The 16796-nt window shown below is 46.2% G+C and overlaps 1 protein-coding gene across 3 annotated transcripts in view; it reads right to left on the bottom strand.

Moving 5' to 3' along the window:
• retn (retained) overlaps positions 1-16796 on the bottom strand; it is a 72464-nt gene that overhangs the window by 5785 nt on the left and 49883 nt on the right. For all 3 annotated transcript variants that reach the window (XM_034340780.2, XM_034340782.2, XM_034340781.2), the window contains exons 4-5: positions 13992-14064; positions 48-231 (exon numbers count right to left, since the gene is read on the bottom strand). In XM_034340780.2, the coding sequence (XP_034196671.2) occupies positions 48-231; positions 13992-14064 (257 nt within the window). The remainder of the gene's footprint in view (positions 1-47; positions 232-13991; positions 14065-16796) is intronic.

Here is a 16796-nt window from a genome sequence, read left to right as displayed (position 1 = left end):
CATTGCCGGAACTGGGTCCCGGATGAGAAACTTCACGATCTACTTACTGGGTGCGCAAAGTGAACGCGGCGGAAGTGATGCTCGATGGCAGGTGGAGGCCTTTGATGATTTCCTGCCATAGTTTCTTATTGATCACGTCGACTAGGCCGCCCCTAGCGATCACCAGGTTGTACAGTTCGTAAAGATCCAGTACCGACTTTGCCATTATTGGTAGTCTGTTGATCGGCGTCCCTGGAATCAAAGAAAATCTTATTAAAATAGGAAACCAGCCTATTTACGCGGCACTGTCAGCCCGTAAGGCTAGAAAATAAAATAGACTCTCGCGAGACTCTTCCCCTTATCCGTCACGTGATCGGTATTCGACGATGGTACATGCAGGGTGCACCGTTGGAACTTTACGAGGTTTGTCCAAGGCTTCCAGCGAGGGGCGTTAACAAGAACAATAACGAATTCGTAACGATCACGCGAGCTCCGCGGCTTTTACGATCTCCTTACATGTATCGTACGCTCGCGTATAACAAACAGAGCAACGAAAAAATAAAAAAGGACACCCACCGATGGAACAGAGGATGGGAAACGAATCGATGGAGCAGCTAATCTGGCAATTCTATCTCGATCAACAAACAAGCTTTTTTTACGAGCTTTCGAGGTAAGTTGAGATAACGTAGAGAAGAAAGAGAAAGGTCTTAATAAAAGGAAAATGAAATAAGGCAAGTTTCCATCCCCTTCGCGCACACTGAACCAGTCGTATGTCTCACAAGTCACGGTTATTTCTACTGCGCGAATCGACGCTCGGCCACAGGAAACAGATATTACACTAGAAATACTGTTTTTAAGACATACGTGAGCTAAACGTTCCAAGTAACGCAGCTGTGGTCATTATCAGCCCGTTCCAATAACTCGACGAGCTTTCATCAACGTATCCATCAGAATATAGCAACAGTGATCCGGTGTCGGAGGGTTACGAGGTTCGAGATCTATGTTAACGGGGTGTTAACAGGAATAGGAAGACGCGTTTGCGACTATCTCGTGGTTCGTCTAAGCGTATACACGTAAACGATTGCTTTACGAGCTTTCGTGGTGGCCGTAATCTGATCGTTGCTCTCGTAGACGTTCATGGACGAAAATAATAATTGAACGCGTCGTGATTCAACGATTAAAATTTAAATTAGATAATTTGAATATTAGGTGTAGAGAAAGGGTTAGTAGTTCAAGGTGCGACAATACTGGTTCGAAAAAAGAAATGAGTAGGAAAGAAAAATGGAAAGCGGAGATGAAGAAAGATGGTTGTACCATCGCGATGGCTGAGCCGACGTTTGCACTAAACACATAATTTCGAGCCGATTTAAAGTCACGCGAAAATTCACCGGCAGCAGCCGTGTACCGGCTCGAAGCCGGTAAATTTTACGAGTTTGTCCAGAGGTTCGAGTTAACGGGGCGTTAACAAGGGCAATACTCGTGACTATCGCGCGTGCGAGCCTCTCCTTTGCGGCTCTTTACGAGCTTGCCAACGATTCCTCGGCTACGAAACACCTTGCTGCACAACCAGCAACAACAAAAGCAACAACAGCAACAAGGACGAGGAGGATGCAACGGAGATGCAGCGGCAAAAGGAATAATAACGAGAGCAAGTAGTATCTGGAATAATAATAGCGACCGACTGATAACTAGACTCGGTATGCTCGAGGTGCAAAGAGGAGCGAGGCTGACTTTCAGCGATGGCTTCGACGCGTTACTGATCTTCCAATGATTTTTCGAAAATGATTTTTCGTCTTATAGTTTAACTCTTTAATATTTTTTGGGAAGACTAAACCATGTAGTCGGTTGTTTATCACAAAAGTTAATTCTAAACAATCCTGCGCGAGTAAAGAGAAATGAAAACCAGTCTTCGTTTTCAGGAATTCGTGATTCATAAAAATTTTCTGATGAATCTGCGAGCGAACCACGGGTCCCGAGTGGCCATCGCTAGAGCAACGTATCGCAGGATCGTTTATCCGCCATCGAGAAGGACGAAGGGTGCTGCCCGCCATTCTTGTCTGCTTCTTTCTCCCTTTCTCCCTTTCTGCAGAGTGTAGGCAATAAAACGTTGCAGGCCAGAGTAGGGGAACCAGCAATTTCGGGCTATCGAGCGTGCTCTCTCCGGCTTTATTATTGGCCCTGCAATTATTGTTGATATACGCGCAACCCAGCAACCCAGGGCATAATGTTCCTATATAGGGCGCGGCGATAAAAGTTGTGCTCGCAAAATGGCGGCAGATTCTTCTCGTCCCATCAACTCCATCGAGACTGCAAGCCTTCGAACCCCTTTCCGTTCAATTTCTTTTCTCGCGAATTTACTGGTAGTTATCTTTACCGTTGTCGAACTTGAAGATTTAATTTTTAAGTAAATTTCCTCTTTAGTAAAAATTCTATTCATATGTATTCCGGAGAGAAACAAATGAAGATGCCTCGCAACAGACAATTTGTATTATCTCAGTTTACAAGACAGAAGCAAGACGAGGCCAAGATCGATGTATCTAAGATAATACTAGCATGGAGAAGAAGAAGAAAAGAAAAGGAAGAAGGTACATTAGGTGAAGGGAAGCTCATTGTTCGGCAGCAAGCAGAAATCCGCGAGCAAAGAAGGTAGACAGAGAGAAAGATGCAAAGATAAGGAGAAAAGAAATGGCGAGGTAAGCGAAAGGAAGAGAGAAGAGGTATTTCAGGATGCGATTACGACTTTTCTTGGTAGGGCGTCCAATCAGCAGTTATTTTTATAATGGCCGCCGCCGCCGCCGCCGCCACCGCCACGGCGTATTCGAGCCGCAATGGTGGCCATTGCACGTTCGTTTCGAACGTTACCAGCCAAAGTAGCCATTCGACGGCCGTGCAGGCGTTATGTACTATCGTTGTACATAATTTCACGCGGTTAGTTTGAAAACCGAGGGGTGAACACGCCGCGATACACGAGCCGAGAGCCATCCGCTTCGCTCACCCTATTAACCTTTCTTGTCCATCAACTTCTGACGGATGTCGTTCGCTTAAAACAACCTTTGATTCCTATCAATTCTTCTATACTACCTAGAAATTACAATTTTCGGCTTGCAGAGGCATCGTATTAGTTTCTGGTAACCGGAAAGTTACTTAAGTACAGCCGTCCCGTGGACGCGGTCGGGAGAAAGGGTAACTGGTATACGAAACAAAATGTTGCATTTTATGGGTTATTGCGAAGCATATTGGGCGGGTAGGATCGACGGGCCGAGGGAGTGCCCGATCTAATAACGATCGACCATGTCGGAGGCCTTTATTAACCGACGCAGCAGAAACTGCGACCCACCATGGGCCGACTCTGAAAGCCTTTAGGACGCGCGCGAAACGACTTTTCCCGGAATCTCGCGTGACGGCCCTGGAATCTATTCAATAAGCCGTCAACGTAATATAACCCCTCTCAGCTATTCTGTACCCTCGCCCCATGATTCTCTTTAAAAAACGCGTGCAAAGTTCATTTCTTTTTTCCTAAGAAATTCAATTAAGTCAATAAATAATTTGGGACGGATTTATTTTTTTGATTAACCCGATAAACGTGATTCACGCCTATCTGTTCGTATACCTCGCGATAGCTCGAGCAAACCGACCGAGCAACTTTCCGGCTAAACTCGCTACGCTACTTTCAACGCTCGCATTTACGAGCTAATTTGCGGTCTTGCGGTTCGCGCTGCTGTTCGACGACAAAGTCAAATTGTTGTTCGTTCAAGGGTCTTTCGTACGCCATCGAAAACCGTGCTGATTTCTGACGGAAAATTTAGGGGTGCTGAGGGTAGACGAAGAACGTAGAGGTAGAAAAAAAGAAGCAGAAAAGATGAAAGCTGGTAGGTTAACTTTGTTAGCGGTCGGGTATTATCAGACGAACGAAAGAGACCAAGATTGGCATTGCGGGGAATAGCCAGGAGAGAGAGAGAGTAAGAGGGTGGAGTTTCATATGAAATACACGCGACATTTACTGCCTCCACCGGGCTCCGGGCCCCTGCAAAGATGCAAACGTATTATAAATAGATCTCTTTCTCTGTCCCTTCCCCTCGTCTGTGTACCATTCTTTGCAGCAAGTATTTTCTCTCCTTTTCCATGCCTCGTCGAGTTCTCCAGCCCTTCGGTGTCGACCTCTCGAGATCGAGAAGGGAACGTGTCAGCCGGGCTCCAACACTGCTACAATCTGCTTTATAATCTTGTTAGGATTTCGCGGAAATATTGGCGTAATTTACGATCCGTCTTAGCGAACGTTAACTGTCAAGGCAGTCGCGATGGAACGTCGAGGCCGTTCGAAGGGGTTGCACCGACTAACGAAACTCGTGAACGCTAACTTACGCCTTTTTACTCTTTATTTCATTCTCGGATTCGACAAAAGAAGCACAGCTTTTCTATTATTTCGTCGAAGAACTATAGCTCATTACGGGAGGATCTCGATATAACGCGAGTTTGAATAGGATTATCGACTTGTGGGGCGATCCTGTCTATCGAGGCATCGAAATCTCTTCGACTAGAATAGATCCCCCGCGAAACACCCCGTAGCCACTTGTTGCTCGACGATCAAATAATTGTATCTCGGTCGGTGGCAACCCCCTGGGACGACCCCCGGGACTGGCTTATAATTCGTGGGTGGCATCTCGACCTTCTTGTCTCCGTGTCCCCTTCATCTAATCCGGCAAAATAAAAAACAACCTTCTCTTTTGTCTCATCGAACTTCTGTTCGACTTGTTAACCGTGAAATATAAAAATTGACGGGTATTGTCGAAAGCTATGCACACACGTCGAACCGGTGCCAGAAGCTAATTATCTCGTGCTACACACTTCTATTTCTATCGTATAATTGGTAGGTATTATAATGTGTTCGACTCCACGTATCCGTTTCTACTGCGACAGTGAACTTGTTAAAAGATTACAAGTTACTTTAAAAGAAAATTAACCAAGTTTTTTCAGGAATAGAGAACACATCGTCAGACGATGGCAGTTACCACTCGCGTCTGATAGAATACGTACACTTTCTACTGAAATCTTTCGCACTCCAGCTACGCAACAAGATTCTCCTGACTTGAAACACTGTAACAGGATAATTAACGTATCCTCAAGATAGAAAGAGAAATTTTTCAAATTTCTAGCAAGATCGTTGATGGATTTGAGTCTGGGGAGCAACTGATGATAGTCGCCGTCTCGGATGGACATACCCTTATTCCGGTGTGATGTTTCCGGACGACGTGGATCAGAAACAGAAGATAGACAAAACACGATCTCAGGCAAGGGCGTGGCATGGAATAATTTCACCCAAGGCTCGTCCGTCTTCGTCTGCTGGTTTCTTTACTCGCTGTTGTCGTTCTCCGTCCGTTTGTTCTTTCTTTGTGGAGAACGACTTGGGTGGGCCATGGTCTATAACTTGTCATCCTCACCATTTCCATAGCATTCCATAAACCTGATAATATTTATTCTCATCATCATCCTCTAAGAATTGAAAGGTTGGGCGATTGGAAGACGGAGGATTTCCTCGAATCGACATGGCACAAACTATAAAATAGCGACACTTAGGAAGGCTGATGCTGGACGATATTCCGTCTCGGACGAATTCAGTTACGGCCTCCGTGTTTCTGCAACCGAGCAGAGGGAAAAGAAAAGGAGAAAGAAGAGAGCTCTCCGTGCTCGTCTGTTTGCCGAAAGACGACTGCTAGAGTGGTTCTTGCTCGAGACTGGGACAACTGCCAAACACTTGCCAACAATGTGGCGAAGCTTTTGATGTGACGTAAAATGGCACGTTAACCGGCCCTCGACGTGTGCGTGATCGGGGATGTATCCACGATTATAGTTCCGTTCAAAGTTTAAAATACGATTTCGATCGTTCTTTGATACCTTCGACAATGATAACACGCCGTAAATGTCAACAGGTAACCCGATATTGTTCTCCAGATAGAACCGAATAATCTGATTCTCAAAATATCATGTTTACAAATTGCCTAATTTGCATCGCAACGTCTATCGTGATATTTCTCTCGGGAAATTCGTAAATTTATTAATAAATTGAGCTCGTAGCGAAAGCAATATCGTTAAAAGCGGTCGTGGGTTATAAAATACGCGATAAAACGGCGGCTAGAGCATTATTGTCCGATGCCAGGCGTAAATCAACCCACATATCGGCCTCGCAGAAATAACTTTCGATTCGAGCTTGTCATTCTGCCAGAATATAAGGGTTTAAGTCCGTCGTAGCGAGAGCCACCGTCACGACCCAAATATCGCCGCGGGTTCCATGGCCGCGGCGCGGCACGAAGCTGCTCGGCGCAGCTCGCCGCGACGCGAATTCGTCAGGGATCGTAAACGCAACGACACGGCTGTGAGCTTTAACGACGTTAATCGCGGCGAGTCAGCTCGTCGCTTGGTAATTACCTCGCATAACCCGACCTCCGTGTGTCTCCGAAAGAAAACTCGTTAAACTCCACCCTGGTGTCGCGAGTGCTTTTCGCTATCCAACTTTCCGACACTGTTTTTCTTCCCACCGCTCCCGTGAGACGCGTATCCAAATTAAAACTGAAATATTACCCCGAAATGAAGGAAACCGTGATGAAAGTTAATATAAATCGACCGCGTCGTGAAAGAAACATCATTAAAAGTAATCAAAAAGACAAGAAGAGGATCAATGATTCGGCTGGTATAATTCCTCTGGGAGAAGAGGCGAAAGGTAAGAAACACCGATGATCCCCGTGTGTATAATAGCAGGCATGGTTTCGAGGTAGCGAAAGAGAGAGAAGGACGGAGCCACGAAGCGAGGGTGGGGTAGGCGATATATCAAGAACCCCCAGAGCGATCGGCGCTGTTGTGAAATATTAATAAGCAAATTAGTTCAGACTTAGTGGCCCGCCAATACTAAACCGGCAGGATGGAAATGGCCGTTGGCCGTCTACAACGCTCGTATTTCACTTCCCACGCCTGGACTGCGCCGAGGCCGCCAGAACGCGGAACCCGTTCTCCCATTTCTTCCACCTTCTACCCTTCCTCCTTCCACGCGTTTAACATGTTTCTTCCCCCGTCCGTCCGTCCGTCTTTAATTCGAATTAAACCGCTTTGAGACAAAAGTGCACCCACGCCAGGTCTAGGGGTGCAACTACCACCACTTTTTCTTTGGACTAGTGAATTTTTCTCCTGTTTCGAAAAATCGTAGGAAAATCCTCGAGCGTATTTTCGAAGCAATTTGATAAATTTCGAGGAGAAAAAGGGTTAATCAATCGTCGTGCAACAGAGGGTAATTCCTGTCGTAGTTTGTCGAAGGGCGTGTAGGAGGATGCGAGGGAGAGACTCGGTTCTGGTCGTCGCGGGAAAAGAGAAGATGGGAAGGGAGAGAGAGAGAAGGGAGAAACGGAGGCAGACTGTCGGTGCAAGAATTCGTCAATTACGTCACGGGAACGTAACGGATGATCGGCGAGAACGAGCGGCGTCGAGACGTCTAGAATGTGCGAACGTCATCCTGCTAAATGCTTTTCGCTCGGCACGGAGCTCGCTCGGCTCGCGTGCGCGAGCTATCTATAGCACTGGAACGTGCCAGAGAGTCGTGCTGCCTTTCTCTCTCTCTCTCTCTCTCTCTCTTTCTCCCTTTCCCTTTCTCCATCTCTCACTGTTGGATGCTGGAAGCTACCCGGTCACTTGTCCGCCGCTGGAAAATGTAGGTCGAATTCGAGCACGAGCGGAGAACTAATTGGACAGGTGTAACGCGACGTCGCCGCTCCTGCTTTGTTCCACGAAACTCATCCTTTTCATTTAGGTTGCGGTACGCATGAAATGTCAGATTCCTATCAGTGTGCAAAATTTGTTGAACGATACCTCAGGTGAGATAGCCAGGTACCATTCTCTCTATTTTTCAAATAGCGAGCACGAAAAGTTACGAAACTAGACCAATTTCGAGGCATTTGCGGTCGCTCGAGGAATTCCTTGGGTTAATCTTCCGCAAAATGACACGATTTACAAGGGTCCGTTTGCGTGGCACAGAGAGGATATTCGGGACTAGGGAATCGGCTACCGGGTCTCAGAATATCGGCGGCACGGTCAGATCTTCATCGTATTCGCATGTATAATAATTAATGTCGACGGAATTTCGTGTTCCTCTGCACGCGAAAACGCGAAATCGCCATCCCTCCAGGGCATCAATCATCACAGCGGGGGCCACGTCGTTATATTCTCGGATTCCGAATAATTGCTGATGATTGACCATCCCTCTTGTCCCTCGTAGCAAAACGAGAAGCCACGATTCGAGCGTGGAACCACTAATCAAATCTTATCACGAAACTTCTCGGAAACGCGAGCAGGACGATCGACGAGACGGGACGGGACGGGACGGCGCGACGCGGCGTAGCGTTTCTTCGATTTGCAAACGGCTAAAGAGTGTAGTGATCGATGTGGAAAACGGGTCGGCCGCGAGAAGCAATTAAACGAACGGAAGCAAAGTAGAAACGGTGAGGGGAAAGAAGGAGAGACTACCGGTTTTTCAATTTGCAAATTCTTCGCGAAACGATCCTGGCACCGACCGAGATGGCGGCGTGCCTTCCCGGCAACTCTGCTTCTCTCGTGACCAACCAGATAATCCAGAAAATGCACGACACTAGACGTGACTTGTACCATTCTCAATTCTTGAAACGCGCCACGTGGGTCATTGTTATAAAATATTTCATGTAACTCTAAATGTATGTCACCGATTGTTCGCACCTTTCATTATCAAACGCTGTTATTCCAAATTACCCGCCAATTAAAACAAGCCGCGATAAATGCACCCAGTATGGCGGAATGTTGATCGAACGAAAATCAAGGTAAAACGTTGGAAGGAAATGAAATTTTAGTACGCTACCCCGTAGAATGGCCATAAGATCGGTACCAATCCTTTAACCGCTACCAGAGTAAAGGACACACCGTACGCAGGATCCTGTAATCCGGACATAATCCCGATTTAAGACCCTCTAAAAACAGCGGGTGGCCTTTAAGCAGCCTGATCCGTGATCGAACAAGGCCGAAGGGTGGGTAGCCGGGCAAAAGGTGAAGGGAAAGGGAAGCTGAAAATTCGTATTTGCTTCTCTTTCTTTCTCACTCGTGGTCTGGCTGTTTCCGAGAAAACATTTAGACGAGCTTTACGAGCGATCCGTCAAAGAGGAAATCCATCACTCGCGGGAACAGGGAGAGTCCGCCCATCGACCGGGACTTGACGATGTGCTGCTGCGCTAGGACTTTATTTCGTTTTATGGAGGTAACCGTGGATGGGTGTTTATGGACAAGCTGAATTGACTTTGTCCGTCGTCGTCGAACGTCCACGAATGGCTCGTACATTTGCTCGACAAGGTCGTAAACGCGATAAAACGACAGCGGGACCGGGGCCAGCGGGGATACGAATGAAGGTAGACACCGGGCTGTTTCAAAACAAAACGGAACAAATTGGTAAACACGAAAGGAATTAGAGATTTTCTCCTTATCCTCATCGATTCGATGCTATACTCTAACTGAGCGGATGGAGCGGATGGAGTTATCCTGTTGGATGATGAAAAATTGACGAGCTGAAAGCTACCTAGGTTGCTTCGTATAGATTAATGCAGGTTATTCTGCACCTTTGCTGTTCGAAACCCTTCATCGTTCCTAACGCCGAGCGTGTCAACGCGTTATTAACCCTTTGACTGCAGTAGCTCCAACAAAAAGAAAGAAACAGTCTTCGAGTCTAACTGAGGGGAAGCAAATGAAATAAAGTATCAAAAGCGACGACTTTGAACAATTTTAAGGAAAGATGTTATTGCCAGGTGATTCCAAGGTGCAAGGAGTTAATTAATCCAGTGGATTACCAAGGGGTAGATACGGAGCAATCTACTTTCACGTATGACTGCTGTCTCACAAAGAAGCTCGGCAAGATGGTACTGTAGCGGATCGTAAACCGTCCCTGGAATGGATCTGCTCGAATAAAAGTAAAATAGCGTGGTGTACGAGAGAAACTGCCTTTCGGCACAGACCAGTATCTCTCTCTCCCTCGCTTCTCTCAAGACGTTTTATAGCCGTCCCTTTCGACCGTTCGAAGATCGATTCTCGGTAGAGGTGCAACCCGTATGAATTTTAATATTTATTACGTAATAAAGCCTCCGAGAGGGAGAAAGAAACCATTCCTCTGTTTCGTCGTTGCCTTTCGTTCCCGTTCGCTGGCGTTAACTTTTGAAAAACTTTCGTAGCTTTCGATCGAGCTACGTATATTTTTTCACGACAAGTTAATTCGCCTTTTTCTTATTGTTGTTGCTGGTAACGTGAAGTGAACATATTCGAACTAGTCGCAGTGTGCCGTGACGAGGCGCAGTTATCGAGCAACGCTGTTAAGTACGAACGTGCTCCCGGCACCAAATACCGAATAATAATAATAAAAAAAGAAGAAAACGAGCGGGTGTGAGGGGTGGAAGAGAAAAGAAATCGCAAACTGACAAATCACGTCGTCGACTCGTTCGCGTTGCAGAATGGAAATGCGAAAGGAGCCTTCCGAGTAGTTAAATGTGGACGCTGTCGCGAGTTCGTTCGATGGAAGAGGGACGAGTCTCTGAAAGCTAACGGTGGTGCATCACGATACCCTTAAAACCAATTTTCAATGGAAATCTGCTGCTACCTGGCACGATTGAACGCCTAATCAGAAGGGTACCTGTTATTAGGTAGCTCTAAAGGCAAATTCAAATTCATATTTAGAAACTAAAGAATGAAAAAATAGCAGGTATATAAATTTAAAACGAGGTCGCAAATTGGAAAAAGTGAACAAGGCTGAGGAAATAATCGTGAGGAGCACGCGTCGCGTAAAAGCTTAACACTTCGTGCTTTTCCTATTTCTCGAACGGCCACGTAAACTCCGTCGACCGTGATAGCTGGCGAACAGCTACAAAGTATAGAGTTTTATCGCGAAGAAAAGAGCAACGTGCGAGAAGAGCGGCAAAGAGGCGAGTAACCTATGTAATCCGTTGTGTACGCAGACGGCACGCACGACGTGCCTGTTCACAAGTGTGTAACGAAAAGTGTTCGTGCCGAACACGTGTTCTCACCGCTAATGCGTTACCCCCGTCCTGGGTAAAAAGGTATTTTTCTCGAAGAGCTCGTAACCAGACGCATGACCATACCCGGTTCAATGCACTTTTAGCCAGCCTATTAACCCTCTTACGCCAGAGACGGGGTAATCCCTCAAAGCGACACCTCGTAATTCGACGAGAATTAGGGTGATTACGCTTTAACACTTTTCGGTGTCGCAGTTGAAAGCTATGAAAAATCCTCCGTATTTCTCTTTTATATGCGAGAGGTGGAATAATTAACCGGAACGATGTTGAAAATAAAGAAGTTATAGGCTGGCAGGGTGAGATATTGTATCGCGAAAGCGTCTTATCGGTGTTCGATGAAATTGAACGGATATCATTAAGAAGGTAGAGGCTGGTGAGAGCGTAACCGGCCGCCCGTGAACATCCAGGGATGAAGGAGAAACGACGACGAAGACGAGAAGAAGAGGTGGAGCTTGAAGAGGAGTAAGATAATAACGTATTCGACAGAGAATGGCATTGCTCTGGCGAGCAGTTGTCCGCCGCAGTATGAATTACATCGGCGATTGAAACTCGTTCGCGATGAAAAAGAAAAAAAGAAAAAAAAGGCACACACCACCTTCAACCAAGGGGAGTCCTCGGGCTGTCGGAGGTGCAGGGATTTGCATATTAAATGGCTTGAGATTTATAACGCCCAGGTCGGAGTCGAAGAGGTGCTAGCAATACGCGCGATAAATAAAAGAACTGTTGCCTCCCTCTCGAATAGACACTGCGAGTGACTCCTCTTCGCGTCTACCTCTTATTTCCGACCAATGTTGGAAAACAATGTTCATGTTCTTTGACCGCTGTTTCGCTCCATCTTTATTGATAATAAATAATAAATAATCGTCCGAAATACGGATAACGTCGAAAGAAATAGAGGATAGAAATGAAAGTGGATCGTATTTCAAAAACGAAGCTCACAGGTGGTACGCGATTCGCAATTAGCGTCGATTGATCGTTCGATGATGCGCTCTTTACGATGTTCGATTAAAATAGTTGGTGGAAAAAGAAAGAAGCTTACGACGAACGTATCAGAGAATAAAGGAGCGTATCAGAGGGAAGAAGCTCGAAAGGAAAAAAGGCAGGGGAAGCAACCCCCCGCGGAGCTCGTTATTCTGTCGAGGCGAACAATGATTCGACGTTAACGCGATTCATAACACCTTGGCCACGTCCTAGGATGCGCAAGACCATTCATCACATCCGGCCACATTAGTCGAGACCATCGACGATAGGTGTTTGTTATCGAGGTTCCGTTTCAATGGTCATCTCGCGGCTCAAATTAACCCCGTCGAACATCGCTTCACTCCATTGACACACTAATTTCTTGATGCTTCATTAACTTTGTTTCGAAGCTCATCGTACCGAGCTCAAGCATCAACATCCCATATCGATCGTATCGGAATTAATATTAGAACGACTTAACCCGTCGTACAACGATTTTTTATTAGTAATTTCCATTGTTTCTATGTCCACGAAGCGTAGACTTTGAGATCTAATTTCGTCCCATTTAACGGGGGCAGATGCAACGTGTTATCGAATCTTTTAACCCACGTGGACGTTTACGAGGCGCTCGGACGGCGGGTATAGGCGCGAAACGTCCCGAGAATCCACGTGTGCAGGAAACGAGATGCGGGTCGCACGTGTGCGCCGCCTTTTAACCGCCGTCCTCGCGGACAGCGTGAATAATGCTTCGTAATTTTCGCAACGGCCAAACGAACCCTCCTCGAACGCGCGCGCTTTCCATCCGCGGACCTTCCTCGCGACCACGATTACCACTTGCAAGCGCGTCACGAATATAAATTATTCTCTTGATTTTTTATTGTGCATCATAATAATTAATAACATTACAATATGCATATTCATATTGATCGTAAAAACGTCTTTTCCTTTTTTTTTATCAAATAAAAGCTATACACTGTGTTACGTAAAGCACGAACAGTCGAAACCCCTTTGTAGAAGCGAAGATAGTAAGAAGAAAATCAATTGAATCAATTTGAGAGTTCGTTGCGCCTAAGAGATAGAAATCGCGATGGTGACACGACCATGAGTGTTCACCGAATTCTAAATACCTTGGCACAGTTTCCAAAGTTTGCTCGCGACCATGCAAATAATGTCGTCCGACAATGCAGCGGCTGTCGACAGGTGTGCGGCTAAATATAGACGACAGGTATTCGTTTCCACGCGAACGAAACGTCGAATGACTTTTTCATTCACAATCCACCTTCGATTCCGACGTTAACGAGCTTTCGCTTAGCTTTCGGTCATCCGTGGCCGATACAGTTTATCAGACGCACGACTCGAGCGAGACGCGAAAAGTACAATTTCGTATGGAAAGAAACGTAGGTGGTCCAGAGTTAAATTTGGCGATTCATTTTCAAGATACGCAGACAGTCTGGTGGACGGGCACGAATGATGAGAAAACCGTGGCTCTGCTTGGAACGTGACAACGTGCCAAGAAAGATCGCGATACGTCTTCGCCTCCTAGATGGAGACAAATCGGAAACTCGTTCTCTTCTATGAACAGAATTCCTGTCGGTGAATCCGGCCTTGGACATCGAACTGAACGATCAATATTTGCGGAATTAATTTCCTCCAATGATTCGTCGATCGGACGATAATAAATGACGAGTTGGATTATTCGATGAAAACGACGCGGTGTCATTCGTGCGTGTTTTTCTTCGAAGAACGATACACTTTTCTTGTTTATTCATGCAAATTTTATCTGCAGATTTTGCATTTCATTTTTTGATCAACGTCGTACGTGCCGTGCCATGTACGGCTGTTTCTACTGCGTCGATTGTCGCAGTAGAAAAGGACACGCGTGGTAAGACACATTTGGAACTCTTAATTGTTAAATTAATTAACGTGCCACGATTCCTTGACCGATTAGAAACATAAAAAGATGAAAAAACTCACCTCTTTTCTGCATGTAACTGAACAAATCATCGAGAAACTCTTTCCGCTTTGGGTCGTCGTTGATCTCGTACAGCTGAAAGGAGAACAAGAGAAAAAAGAAAAGGTGAGACATGTTTGTATAAGCAAACAAGTGTCGTGTTTCTAGGTAACTAAGTTTTACGATTGATCGAATGGTTGACTCGAAACTTGATTTGTCCCGCCTCTGTTCGTTCTGTTTTTCAGCGGTGCATCAGGAATAAAATGTTATTCAGAGTTGTTGGAGGGGTCTAATAAAAACAGGAGTGAAACAAGTGTGCTCATAGCGACAGGCAGATTAGTTAGCTCCGATTATTAATGATTCCGTTTAACCTGGCTCATAACCCGAAACCCCATTCCCCTACCAACCGTCCAAAGCCAAACTCCCTTCGGGCTAGCCGAGCGTATTATCATATTTGTTATGTACGATGTGCTATATCTAATTCGAGACCCTCTAATTGCTTTTATAATACCAGCCCCTTTCTTTTTTACCTCTACCTTTCACCGTCGCCCTTTTTGTCTCCGTTCACATTCTCTCGTCGAATTGAAGGATTCGGCTGGATCGAAAACGGAGATTTCTTGATAGAAAATATTCTAGTTTTGCAATAGTAAGCTTGGAATGCGCGCAATCGTTCACCAAAATGGCCGCTATCACAGCTCGCTTATTTGTTACGTTTTCATGGCAACGCCCTAGCTGGATCTCATCCACCCTTGCACGGTTCCCGAACCGAGTGGAACGAGCGACTGGACAAACGAACGCGAACGGATGAACGGCATTTCTCAAGGGTCATTTTGTACCACTTTCTCGTGTTTTTTCTTTGCCTATACGAGCGATGAGCTCGTTAGGGGCACGCCGGAGGGAGAGGACGTAGGTAAAAGGTCGGATAAAGAAAGAGTGCGCGAGTAGGACGACGGTGGAACGAAGATGAGAATAAAAGTCCGAGGGTTCAACCAGCGTATATTGATTGATCTACAGTTAAGCGGACTGACGGCAGCCACGTGAAGATCTGGTAAGAAAACGGGCTTCGGTCTTCTTCTCGTTTCCTCTCGTTCGTTTCTCTCGTTCCTTCCTCCTTTTCACTCGCGTATCTTTTTCCCCTATCCGTTGGTAAAATAAAGAGAGACGAACGGAATTTGCTCTGGATGATGCATGCTTCGCGGGCCCCGCCCTCTTCTTCTCGTCGACTGACGGGCCCCGGTGAATAATAATTCTTGATACGGCCGACGTTGATCGGGTTACTTTCGTCCCTGCGAGCAGAGGAGGGACGCGACGACCCGCGCCGGATGATCGATGTACGCGCGAGCCCTTCGCGTCCTCCACGATCTACTCTTCGCGACTTACACGCGATACGGTTGCAAGCTTTTATCGCTCCGACGATTAACCATCGTTAGTACACCATCGTCGCGTACTTCGTTGAAAAGCTGTTGCGATCGTCCGATCGATTTATCAGCCGCATCGATTCATCGATCGACGCGTCAGCGAGTTTCGACGCCTTCCGCGTTTAACGATCTTCGAAGAAACGGGCATTTATCGACTGCAGAAATTGAAGAATTTCACGAGAAGACTAATTAATTTACGTACACCCGCATACACCTATCTCCTGCGCCCACGCGGGCACAGAATCAACTTCCGGTCGTAAAGGCTTTTATAAGGGTGCGTCTCGAGTGGGAAACGGAAACGGGTGCAGCCTTAAATAATGCGTCGTGCCTTGTTGTCGAGGTCAAGACGATGCGGTTCCTCGAATGCTCTGTCCATGTTTCCGCGAACCACTTTGACTTGACCACTCAATGGAAGCAAGCGAAAGACGAGTTAGCTTCCGAAGCATAGAAGTGGGTACGCAGGTATCCGATTGTCCACAAAGAGGGAAGAAGAAAATCGACGAATCTAAGATCGATAAATAATAAGACAAAACGAAGGCAAACGTCTCTTCCGTTCGGCTGATTTATGAGTAACCAGCCTGCTCCACTTGGCACCCGTGAATTTTATGTCCGTGCCCTGCATCCAACACGGAAGCGACACGGTTTCCCTCTTGTACCGCTGGAAAAATAAATCCTTCGAGATCTGAAACGCCGTTAGGAATCTGTTTTTGTTGGTCGAACGCCTTGTTCCAATTCTTCTTTATAATGTTACGATTAACACCTTGATAGTCGATTGCAACGTAATCAAATGGTGCATTCACCAATTTATTTTGTGAATGAAAAATTACGTGCACAATCTGCCAATACCCATTATTCGGGTCTAAATCAATCGGCTTTATCCCAGTGATATCGGGTTCGAGGAAAAAGAAGAGGACTTCCCTTCCCTTGGTCAACCCCTAATCCGAATGAGCTTTTCCACGCGTCCATTCGGTGTCCTTTGAGCGAGCCAGAGGAATCGTTGACGTTTTTCAAGCGATTTCCCCTTCTCCTCCTGTCTGTTAACGAAAGAATCTTCTTCCAACGTCTTTCTCCATCCCCTTACGCGACGAAGCGTTCTCGTCACCTTCGGGGAACAGCTTCAGCTTCGTCTCTTTGTCCTCGAGGAAATCCATCAGGATAGTAAACGATTCGTTCGGGAGATGATTAAGCTTCGTAGCTATAATAGTTTCAGGGAATCATAAAGGCTCGTGTATTACGAAACTTTCGTGGAAACTTGGATCGATCGTGATCCATCTTAGCAATGTTTTATTATTCAGAGGAAACGTAGAGAAATTGCAATAATTATTTAATTACGATCATTCGTTGGTTCGAAGGGGGTTAAAAGGTGAGGCGATGGAGGTGGAGCCCACGCTCCACAGTCACGATGCACGA

This window comes from Osmia lignaria, chromosome 15, assembly GCF_051020975.1.
Source record: "Osmia lignaria lignaria isolate PbOS001 chromosome 15, iyOsmLign1, whole genome shotgun sequence".
NCBI classification, from domain to species: Eukaryota; Metazoa; Arthropoda; class Insecta; order Hymenoptera; family Megachilidae; genus Osmia; species Osmia lignaria.
This window is presented reverse-complemented; position numbering and strand designations above follow the sequence as displayed.